We start from the raw sequence: 12,284 nt of genomic DNA, 5'->3' as shown, positions 1-12,284 counted from the left end.
CCCCACTAACCTTCTCTTTCTCATCCATCCCTTTCTCTCCCCCACAAACCTTGCACCTAACAACTTATGAAAAATGTATGATGATGGCTCAGATCACAATCAATGTCTTACCTCTCTCTCTCTCTCTCTCTCTGTCTCTTTCTCTCTGGGAGACTCAGCACTTTGTACTGCAGTGGTTTAGGACCAGCAGAGGGAGTTCCTATTACATCATAAATGTTGCCAACTGAAATCTGATCTGAGAATAACATTAACGGGAAGGAGGCACCAGGAAGAGGGGAAAGGAAATAAGGGAGGGATAGATCAAAGAAAGTTCTGTCTGTGAAAATTGTGGATTTGCTAAGGGCGTCGTCTGCTGTTGTATGTGTGTGTCTTTGCACACCCTTGCGAGTGTTTGTGTGGTGTGTGTGTGTCAGGTCTTTCTTGCCTCTGTCATTGTGCCTGGTTTGCTTTGTTTACAGATTGTGAAATTTGGCTCACGCATGGGTGGGCTAGTTGAAAAGTTCAAAGGTTGCTGACTGCTCAGTATAACTTGGGAGACTGTAGTCCCAGCCAGGGAAGGAACTTTCACCAACACCACACGGTAAGACTGCTAGCCTTACACTTTTCTCTATACCATGTTGAGAGTTCTTACCTGTCTCTCATATGGATTCCTTTGGGTGTTAGTGACTGAGTGTGAGTGTGTGTATACTTGCACAGCTGGTGTCTGTGTGACTGCACACTTGTTTGTGGGAGGGGTGTTTTGTATACATACAATATGTGTGCCTTGAAGTGCAGAAACTGAGTGGCCGGAAAACACATGCTTGTATATCAGCTGATACATTTCCTGCTTGCCTGTTTGTCCGGAATTTAGATTTCCCTTGCTCTCTGGCAGAGTGAAGACAAACGAAGTGGGTCTGTTCATATGACAAAGTGTTCAAGTTCAGGACACGTTATATGACAGAGGGTTAAAGTTCAGGACACGTTATATGACAGAGGGTTAAAGTTCAAGACACGTTATATGATAGAGGGTTAAAGTTCAGGACACGTTATATGACAGAGGGTTAAAGTTCAGGACACGTTATATGACAGAGGGTTAAAGTTCAGGACACGTTATATGACAGAGGGTTAACGTTCAGGGTTATATGACAGAGGGTTAAAGTTCAGGACACGTTATATGACAGTGGGTTAAAGTTCAGGACACGTTATATGACAGAGGGCTAAAGTTCAGGACACGTTATATGACAGAGGGTTAAAGTTCAGGACACGTTATATGACAGAGGGTTAAAGTTCAGGACACGTTATATGACAGAGGGTTAAAGTTCAGGACACGTTATATGACAGAGGGTTAACGTTCAGGACACGTTATATGACAGAGGGTTAAAGTTCAGGACACGTTATATGACAGAGGGTTAACGTTCAGGACACGTTATATGACAGAGGGTTAAAGTTCAGGATGTAAACATTGTTGTCAGTGTATGGTGACACCATGGTGGATTTATACAATATGAGCTCTGAGAGCCACTTTATATATTTATGATAGAGTGTTTCAGAAACACCATTCTCTATGAAAATAGCTTTATACTATTCACAGTTGGTTTCCATAGAATGTGCCATGCAAAAAAAATACATTAGGAGAAGCCACTTATAGATTAGAGCACAGGTGGCCAACCATTCTGGAGAGCTTGGTTATGTAGGCTTTTGCTCTAGCCTTGATTCAGCTAATCAATGTCCTGGTGAGCAGCTGATGAGTAGAATAATTTATGATAGATTGGGATTAGATTGAGGGGAAGTGAGAATAACATGGAGAAAGACAAAGACGGACAGAGAAAGACAGAGAAAACAGAGTGTGACAGAGATAGAGACAGAAACCTGAAGATGATTCCCCTGCTCTTACAATGACCCAGTGACACAAAAAACAGTGATAGGATATCTGAGTCAAATTTTTCAACTGTGGATAAGTAACATACAATGAATAGAAGCTATGAGGTCAGGCATAAGTTTCTTGCATAGAATAGTTTTACAATGGTTGTTACCTAAATGCAACTTTAATTAAAAAAACATTTTTTTACCTTTATTTAACTAGACAAGTAAGTTAAGAACAAAAACTTATTTTCGATGACTCGCCTAGGAACAGTGGGTTAACTGCCTGTTCAGGTGTAGAACGACAGATTTGTACCTTGTCAGCTCAAACTGGCAACCTTTTGGGTACTAGTCCAACATTCTAACCACTAGGCTACCCTGCCGCCCCAAATGGATTCATGTAAACATTACAGTTTTGAAAACAAAGTTTGTCCAAAAAAAGCTGTCTCCTGGCACAATTTACCACAGGTATGGGGTAAGTTGAGTTGTGTGTAACGATCTCCTTCATCTGAGGAACAGGAAAGATCGGACCAAAACGCAGCGTGGTAAGTGTCCATGTTAATTTAATAAAACAACATAATCACTTTTTTGTCTTTTAATAATTGTAAGTATCTTTTAATACAAGCTTAACACCTACCAAACGATTATAACGCGTTTAATTAACACTCATTGTTACCTCATATCCCAGTGATAATGCTTTGGATTACGCATAGGAACTAAACACTTAAATTTGGTCAACTTGCCAATGGCTCAACTTACCTCATGGTCATTTCATGCTAGGTTTACGGACCTCATATTGAAGCTTATAGAGACCCCAACGGATGAATAGAATAATCTTAAAATGATCTACTTTTGCTTCGATAAGCGTCATGAAACCTTTTACTTGGTAAAAATACGTTTTTTTGGAACTAACTTTTTCCATGTGGTTTCTTCCTTCACAGACTCCATGAAATGATGACCTCTTCCTAAATACTTGGTCAAATGATTCATTTTGTGTATGCTTTCCTAGAAACACCGGTGGCTCAACTTACCCCTTTGGCTCAACTTACCGCACTCTCCTCTACCCATTGTTTCAAATAACACCGCTGACCCTCACTAGCTTGCAAAAACTGTAAAGGTTGGTGCATTCATAGTTAATGAACGACATTTGCAGAGAGAGAGAGAGAGAGAGAGAGAGAGAAAGAAACGTCTGTATCTAATCGTTTTTTAGTGCAACCATGGTTAATGTTAAACAGCTTGGATGCTAACAATGCTCCTTAACTGGAATCTAAACAATTAACTTAACCCTACCAAGCCTCAGTTCATACAGTAAACCTGGACCAAGGAGCCCATGAAGAATCACTTAACCACCCCAGAGGACATCGGAACCAGAAGAATTAATGGTCTTATTGCGGAGAGTTGTCCATAGTAGACTGTGAACATAATAGCCGGGAATACCTCTAGGGCCTCTGGGGTTATTTAGGGCATTGTCTGACTCTTGTACCTGTAATGAGCAGAGGTGGCACCACAGGTCCCAGTGGTGGTTCAATTTTATTTTCTTCCTGATTGTAACCAGGTAAAACTCCGGAACCTTGTTTTTCGGGTTCAAGTGAACTGAGCAGTCGGGCAAGTTTAGCCTGCTGTAATGTTGCCTCAGGTGATTTATTTTGGCTGAAAATTGCTCCTGTATGAGAAGACAGAAATACTCATCAGCAGATCATTAAGTTCATTAAACTAAATCAGAAGGGGTGAAAAGGGCTGAGGCAAATGTCTGCTCACCACATTACCATGGCCCTAGTAATGTGTAATGCGATAGAGAGCTCAAAGATGACTATTTGCTTACACTGTGGTTATTATTTTATATTTTACAATACCTCTCTCTCTCTCTCTCTCTCTCTCTCTCTCTCTCTCTCTCTCTCTCTCTCTCTCTCTCTCTCTCTCTCTCTCTCTCTCTCTCTCTCTCTCTCTCTCTCTCTCTCTCTCTCTGGCCAGCAGATGGAGCCAGTCTCTCTCCCACCGCAGTCCCGTGTCGCCCTCTGCGGCGGCACCCATGGGAACGAGATGTCGGGCGTGTATCTGGTGAGGGAGCTGCAGAAGTTGGAGAAGGTAGGGTCGGCGACCTTGACCACAGTCATATCCAACCCGCGTGCTGTCCAAATGTGCAAACGCTACACCGACGTGGACCTCAACCGTTGTTTCACCGACGCCATACTCAGGTAAAGGTTGCCAGAAGCACAAATGAAACTACACATGCAATCAGTGTGATCCAGCAAGGGATAGTCCACCACAACTACAGATGTATCCTATCATCTTACCACTAACAAGTATGGACCTGTTGGCAAATGAACTATTCAGGTGTGAACTGTATGAATCAAAGACGAGATCTTACAATGCATTGTAAAGAGACAAGGAAGCTTCCAAATAATATATTCCTCCACCGTGGAGTCAGTAAATTAACAATGTGGTCATGGCAACATTTCCAGATAACTTTGTTTTGGAATATTCTGAACCTTGCAGCCTGGGTTGTTATGTGCCTGGCTACCAAGGCCGCTACTTATCTGAACAGTCTATTAACGTTTTTGCATTTATGGGACTATATCATAATTAATTCTTAGTACTTATTGATATTCAAGATTTACTCAACCCTACAGAGCTGAAGGGATGACATCCTAAAGAGTTTGGTGGCATTTACTTCCTCCTCTCAGTCTCTCACCAGCATAGATGAGTTGTTGGTATTCTCCCATGCCAAGGCGATACACCTCACTTCTAGTATGTTCACTCTCTGTTTCTGCCTCTCCCACTCCCACTCTCTCTTTCGCTGTCTCCATTCTCTCTCCCACCCTAGTTCACCTGTGACGGACGCCACTCCGTACGAGGTGAGGCGAGCCCAGGAGCTGAACACTCTACTGGGGCCCAAGGGCAGCGCGGGGGCCATGGACCTGGTGTGTGATCTCCACAACACCACAGCCAACATGGGCCTCAGTCTCATCTCCTACTCTGCCCAAGACTGGGTCATCCTGCACATCTATAGACAAATCCAGGTGAGCAGAGTTTCAATTCAATTAAATCAAATGAGGGTTAAGGACAAGGTGAAACTGATCCAAGACCTGATCTTTGAAACAACGTCCCCTTGTCCTTAGTTGTACTGCCAGCCCCCAATGTGGGTCATCAAATAGGCTCTCTATGTTGTTTTGTTTCTGTGCGTGGGAATAAAGAGCGATCTTCTTTGGACACTGTGTTAACTAACATCCAGACGAGCTTCAATGCCATACAACTCTCCTTCCGTTGCCTCCAACTGCTCTTAAATGCAAGTAAAACTAAATGCATGCCCTTCAACCGATCGCTGCCCGCACCCGCCCGCCCGACTAGCATCACCACCCTGGACGGTTCTGACTTAGAATATGTGGACAACTACCAAATACCTAGGTGTCTGGTTAGACTGTAAACTCTCCTTCCAGACTCACATTAAGCATCTCCAATCCAAAATTAAATCTAGAATCGGCTTCCTATTTTGCAACAAAGCGTCCTTTACTCATGCTGCCAAACATACTCTCGTAAAACTGACCATCACCGATCTCGACTTCGCCGATGTCATTTAGAAAATAGCCTTCAACACTCTACTCAACAAATTGGATGCAGTCTATCACAGTGCCATCGTTTTGTCACCAAAGCTCCATATACTACCCACCATTGCGACCTGTACGTTCTCGTTGGCTGGCCCTCGATTCATACTCGTCGCCAAACCCACTGGCATCAGGTCATCTACAAGTCTAGGTAAAGCCCCCCTTATCTCAGCTCACTGGTCACCATAGCAGCACCCACCCGTAGCACGCGCTCCAGCAGGTATATCTCACTTGTCACCCCCAAAGCCAATTCCTAATTTGGCCACCTTTCCTTCCAGTTCTCTGCTGCCAATGACTGGAACAAACTGCAAAAATCACTGAAGCTGGAGACCCATATCTCCCTCACTAGCTTTAAGCACCAGCTGTCTGAGCAGCTCACAGATCACTGCTCCTGTACATAGCTCATCTGTAAATAGCCCATCCAATCTACCTCGTCCACATACTGTATTTTTTTATCTTGCTCCTTTGCACCCCAGTATCTCTACTTGCACATTCATCTTCTGCACATCTACCACTCCAGTGTTTAATGGCTATTTTCTAATTACTTCGCCACCATGGCCTATTTATTGCCTTACCTCCCTTATCCTACCTCATTTGCACACACTGTATATAGACTTTTTTTTCCTACTGTATTATTGACTGTATGCTTGTTTATTCCATGTTGTATGTGTCAAACGGTGTTGCTTTATTCTTGGCCAGGTCGCAGTTGTAAATGAGAACTTGTTCTCAACTAGCCTAACTGGTTAAATAAAGGTGAAATAAAAAAAATATGTTTTAAAGGGAAAGTGGATGGTTAATCTGACTGTTGCTGTCATTGAGATGATATGCTGGTTGGAAGCATTGCTGTTTGGAAGGGGCAGGAAATGCCTCTGTCTGTTGCTGTCTTTAACCATGCTTCCATCCACAGTTTTTATGCGAGTAAAGTCACACTGTGTAACAAAAATAATCATGACAGCTGCGATGGAAACAGGAAGATTCAGTACAATTGATCAATGTTCCTTCGATATGGTGGGATCTTTTTGCGTAAAAAAAAGTACTATTGTAAAGAAATGACGGTGGAAACACATTTAATGCGCAAATATTGATATAATAACCATCATGTATAAGTAAACTTGGAGTCACACGGTAATATGGTGTGTGGTCCTCCCACTACGACTCGGGAAACTATGCAGTTTATTAGGTTACAGATGGTGAAAGTGCTTGATGCTCCTTTCCAATAAATATCTCGGGTCTTATTCTGGTGACATGATGATCGATGCTTGACTGCCGTTTGCCAAATAAAAAACATTTTTGCTCTTATCCATAATAATCTTGTAACGTAGACTAGCCTACCCACATAGCCTACCCGCACTGTATCTGCAAGCTGTTGTGCGCTGCGGTTTACTAGAGTGCGAGTGCCAAGAACATTTGCTATTTAACTCAACTGTTTTTTTGTTGTAGTTGAAAATGTGATGGAAACACATTGCGAAAAAGTACATCTGGTGGAAACACACCAATGGTGGGAAAATTAGCATATTTTCTTTATGCAGATTTTAAAATATTCGTATGAAACTCTGTTCCCAATTGGATGGAAACTTAATTTGGCTGGCTGGACTGATTGGAGTGTATAATTTCAACATGACTCTATTACTGTCTTAAAGGGGATGTGCATGCACCATCTGACCCGGTTTCTATGAGAAGGGCTTCATTTTACTGCTACAATCTGGGTTATATGGGAGTGTAAAGTGTTAATCTGTTGTGTTCTCAGAGGAAGATCACCTCAGCGCCAGTGAGGTTTATCCTGCTGGATCTACCACTAGCTGACGCCTACTCCCAGGACTCCCTGGGCAAGCATGGCTTCTGTAAGTGCTTGTGCTGTGTGTTCATAGGAAACACACCATGCAATCTTCTTCCTGTCATAGGAAACCAGTGTTTTTTTCCTGTATGTTTTCCCATTTACATGACAAATGTATTCATTCTAATGCTGTCACTCCACAGCGATAGAGGTGGGACCTCAACCCCATGGTGTGGTCAGAGCCGACATCTTCAACATCATGAAGGAGGCAGTCGACCAGACACTAGATTGGGTCCAGTGCTTCAACTCAGGTACTTGAACTCCCATCATCCGTAAACATTGCTGACCCATCACATCCCCTACACACAGAGTACACAACCCTTGATCATCGCTACCTGGCCTACAGCCTTGGTCAACAACAAGAATAGCATTAACATCATTCATACCTACAAGCATTTAGCTCCCACGTACCAGGAACAGATACAGTAAGATTTTCTTCATGCACAAAGGCCTACCATTCAACACAATGTTGTCTTCACGGCATTTGTGGTTATTGTATTTTGTATATTTTTTCCTATCTTGTGTACTATAACTGGCCTGTGCTCTTGTATATAATGTATATGTATGTATCAAGACAAGTTCCCTTTCAAGAGAAATGACATTTTCGATTCTATTCTAGTCATTAACCAATTACAAACCATCTCTCATCTTATCTCTACCAGGAAGTGCCTTTGAAGGTGGCGAGGTGGACGATGTGTACACCTTCGTGAAGAGTATAGACTACCCAAGAGACCCAGAGACCAATCAAATCACTGCTGCCATACACCCCCAACTACAGGTTCAGGAACCTTCTGCTCTTGTATATAATTGAACCTTCCTGCAGTTGGTTAAAGTCCTGTACATGGACCCTTCAATGCATAGCTGCTGCAGCACCCCCTGATAAATTGAAATACTTTTTCCATAATTAGGCAACAAAAATCAAATGTTTTCTCCTAAAGTTATATTACTCCTGTCTGAACAGTCATAAATGACGTAATTCAAAATACTAAACCAGAGTGCATATTTTAGCCACAGAGGCTTCTAAAAAATTCAAAAAAATAGCTGTGGATTAAGTTTTATCACAAGCACTTACAGTCGGAAAGTCCGCAATTTGGGCAGCATGCGAGGCAAGTATGAAACAGGTTGTTGAGTTGTGGCCATAGACATAATCCCCAAAATTATTTTAGAACCTCTAACCATGGAACTTTGACTGTTAAACTCATGGGTACACTATCAATGGCTGCCAGTTCTGACATGAATGGGAACTGTCATTTTTGGATTATATTTCTATGGGTGGTTGCAGCTGCCAGTTTGCCTTTCGCAAATTTCCAAATACAATTTCGAGAAAAACGTAGGCCTTCCGTTTGAAAAGTAAATGCCTACTGCCCGAAAAATTTGAAACAACTTTTGAATGAGTCTGAGTAAATAGCACTGTTTTTCAAAGTAGCTTATCTTGAGATATTGGCACGAGCTCATCGGCCATCACCAGTGAGTAGCCTCTGCTTCATCTTCATCTTCATCATTGGGTAAATCAGTGTCACTGGGAAGTGTATATTGTAGCCTACTGTAGCCTATACTATATACTGTATACAGTATACTACATATCAGGGTTTCCGATTATGACAAATTGACGCCGGACAAGTCGTTGGGATGGTTTTTATTTATCGGACATTTGAGAAATTTACCAGTAGTAAGTAGTATAATAGGCTAGCAGCCACACCGTTTCAACATTTTATTAGGGCAATATCAAAAGAAAGTCAAGCCATTATTTATAGGGAATATATGAGTCGAATATTATATCAAGACAGACACAACATTACAGTTGGAATGTAATTTGGCCAAAGAAAATGGCTCAACAGAATGAAACAAAACCTTCACAGAAGATTTAAACAGTCTATATTGCAGAAAGGCAAGTGCCTACCATACTCAACACATGCTGACAGCTATAGGCTAATGATATTTATTTGACAAAAGTTACTTATAACACATCATAAGTTAAATACAGAGCACATCATTAAAAGACAGCTCAAACTTAATTTAGCCAACATAAATGTCTCAGCAGAATGAAACAAAACACATTTAGCATATTTCAAGAATTGGTTTAGATAAATAAATAGGCCTACAATAATAACAATGATATGCAGTAAAGATGAAAAAAAAAAAAAAAGTTCAAAAATTGCATCCTACCTGAATAGCATGCTGCACTGTTCAGACACAGATGATACGGTGTCCCGTAAAGCTGAATTGGTCACCTTCTAAAGTAAACAACTCCCATGTAATCTTAATCTTTTTGACGTGTTGCATAGACATACAATGATGTACAAAATGTCCCAAATTTCCTCACGGTGTCTCTTACAGCCTGTTCGAGTTCAGTGTGTACTGGCAGCTATTGTCCCACAGGAAGCTTATCTTAAATCACAAACAACAGATGACTTAAACATGAGAGCAGTGGACCAGGCCTTGAAGAGTGAGCGGCCTCTAATTTAATATCAATCCCAATGCTCAATCTTCTTCAAATTACTAAGATATTGCATTATTGGATTGCTATCTGAAAGCCGATTACCATTTACTTTGTTACCTTCACTAGTCTCCATAATCTGTTTCCTTCAACCAGGACTCTCTTCTTCCCAATGGGAAGACTTTCTCAATCTACTACTTATGTACACTGATCACTCCCAAGCAACATTCTGCTTTTCCCCCTTTTAGAAGGTTTAAAACAAAACAAACGATAACTTTCTCCATGTTGGGAGGCATTGTTCTCATTTTAGTATAATTTCACAGCATAGAAGCAGTACATGATCTAAATGCAAAGCATGCTGATGTGAATCTCTCTCACCAGGACCGTGACTTCTGCCTCCTCCATCCGGGAGATCCCATGTTCCTGATGTTTTCCGGGGAGATAGTGAAGTACGAAGGGGTAGAAGTCCTCCATCCCTACTTTGTGAACGAGTGTGCGTACTATGAGAAAAGCATTGCATTCCACCTGGCACGAAAGATGACACTCACTATCCCCCCCTTGCGAGTGAAGAGAGATTGATGGGGAGGAAAAGAAAGGCCATTTGAAGAGCGGGAGAATTAAAGGAAAAACACACACAGAGCCTTAAGAAGCACTTACTAGTCTAACCTCATTTTCAATTGATTTTTAATTATATTGTTTTTAGTCATCACCAAATATCCTCAGGAATACTGTATGTGAAAGGATGCACGGTTTAATGCAATAATCTAGTATTTCAATTAAACATGTACATTTTCTGTTTAATTAGTTGTCTTCATAGTGATGTAATGTTGCATTTCATTGCTCCATCTAAGTTTGTGCTAGGTACAGACGACACCTTTGAGATAGTTTAATGCAGGAAAAGGTTACAAGGTACACTATATATACAAATTATGTGGACACCCCTTCAAATGAGTGTATTTGGCTATTCCAGCCACAACTGTTGCTGACAGGTATATAAAATCAAGCACAAAGCTAGCAATGTCCATAGGCAAACATTGGCAGTAGATTGGCCTGACTGAAGAGCTCAGTGACTTTCAACGTGGCACTGTCATAGGATGACACCTTTCCAACAAGACAGTGTGTCAAATTTCTGCCCTGCTAGAGCTGCCCGTCAACTGTAAGTGCTGTCATTGTGAAGTGGAAACGTCTAGGAGCAACAATGGCTCAGCCATGAAGTAGTAGGCCACACAACCTCACAGAATGGGATTGCGAATGCTGAAGCTCGTAGCGGGTAAACATTGCCTGTCCTCGGTTGCAACACTCACTACCGAGTTTCAAACTGCCTCTGGGAGCAACTTCAGCACAATAACTGTTCATCGGGAGCTTCATGATATGGGTTTCAATGACTGAGCAGCCGCACACAAGCCTAAGATCACCATGTGCATCATCAAGCGTTGGCTGGAGTGCTGTAAAGCTCGCCGCTAGTGGACTCTGGAGCAGTGGAAACGCGTTCTCTGGAGTGATGAACCACGCTTCACCATCTGGCAGTCTGATGGACGAATCTGGGTTTGGCAGATGCCAGGAGAACGGTACCTACCCTAATGCATAGTGCGAACTGTAAAGTTTGGCGGAGGAGGAATAATGGTCTGGGGTTGTTTTTCATGGTTCGGGCTAGGCCCCTTAGTTCCAGTGAAGGGAAATGTTAATGCTACAGCATACAATGATATTCAAGACGATTCTGTGCTTCCAACTTTGTGGCATATGTTTGGGGAAGGCCCTTTCCTGTTTCAGCATGACATCGACCCTGTGCACAAAGTGAGGTCCATACAGAAATGGTTTGTCGAAATCGGTGTGGAAGAACTTGACTGGCTTGCACAGAGCCCTACCCTCAACTCCATCAAACACATTTGGAATTAATTGGAATGCCAGGCCTATTTGCCCAACATCAGTGACCGACCTTACTAATGCAGTTGTGGCTGAATGGATGCAAGTGCCCGTAGCAATGTTCCAACATCTAGTGGAAAGCCTTGCCAGAAGAGTGGAGGCTGTTATAGCAGCAAAGGGGAACCAACTCCAAATGAATGCCCATGATTTTGGAAGATTTTCAACGAGCAGGTGTCCACATACTTTAGGTCATGTAGTGTATCAACGCAGAATGTCATCATGCAAAGAACAGCTTGGGTTTGGCATGAAGTTGGATGATTGATAGGTGGTTGTCTTGGTAGGCATCGTCAGAGGTAGTGTCGCAGCATCGAGAGGAACCCTGGATGATTAAAGGAGCATAATGGTTCGGAATGGTTGAAAGAGTGTGGTGGTTTCGGGAGGATGTTTTCTTGGACGTTATGGTATCGGGAGATGAAGACAGTGTTTGGGGTGGGAGTCCTAGTGGTATCTGCTTCTCAGCAGAGTTAATGTATCCTGGGAAAAACAAGAAGAGCAGAGAAGGGAGGAGATGGGTGGTGGAGGGATGCGGAACACTATCAAGAGAACAAGAACTGGATTGGGTGAGTATATACAGCCATTGATTGGCGAATGGGAGTTGTAAATGGTTTGATTGTCAAGAGGGAAGGAGATGTAAATTGTTTATGGTGTG

General features: G+C 42.3%; 1 protein-coding gene across 3 annotated transcripts; it reads left to right on the top strand.

Annotated features, from left to right (window-relative positions):
* The first annotated feature begins 257 nt into the window (after positions 1 to 257).
* LOC112231784 (N-acyl-aromatic-L-amino acid amidohydrolase (carboxylate-forming) B) lies at positions 258 to 10,513 on the top strand. Of its 3 annotated transcripts, none has more exons than XM_024398542.2 (8): positions 258 to 580; positions 2,849 to 2,956; positions 3,811 to 4,034; positions 4,664 to 4,859; positions 7,189 to 7,282; positions 7,419 to 7,526; positions 7,938 to 8,053; positions 10,094 to 10,513. In XM_024398542.2, exons 3-8 carry the CDS (start codon positions 3,814 to 3,816, stop codon positions 10,289 to 10,291), a joined length of 933 nt encoding a protein of 310 aa, XP_024254310.1. In that variant the 5' UTR covers positions 258 to 580; positions 2,849 to 2,956; positions 3,811 to 3,813; the 3' UTR covers positions 10,292 to 10,513. The 3 variants fall into 3 exon arrangements, with proteins under 3 accessions (XP_024254310.1, XP_024254311.1, XP_024254309.1); XM_024398541.1 differs by having other exon boundaries at positions 259 to 580; positions 3,814 to 4,034; XM_024398543.2 differs by lacking the exon at positions 2,849 to 2,956 and having other exon boundaries at positions 3,814 to 4,034.
* The last annotated feature ends 1,771 nt before the right edge of the window (positions 10,514 to 12,284 follow it).

The sequence above is a fragment of the Oncorhynchus tshawytscha genome, linkage group LG34, assembly GCF_018296145.1.
Source record: "Oncorhynchus tshawytscha isolate Ot180627B linkage group LG34, Otsh_v2.0, whole genome shotgun sequence".
NCBI classification, from domain to species: domain Eukaryota; kingdom Metazoa; phylum Chordata; class Actinopteri; order Salmoniformes; family Salmonidae; genus Oncorhynchus; species Oncorhynchus tshawytscha.
This window is presented reverse-complemented; position numbering and strand designations above follow the sequence as displayed.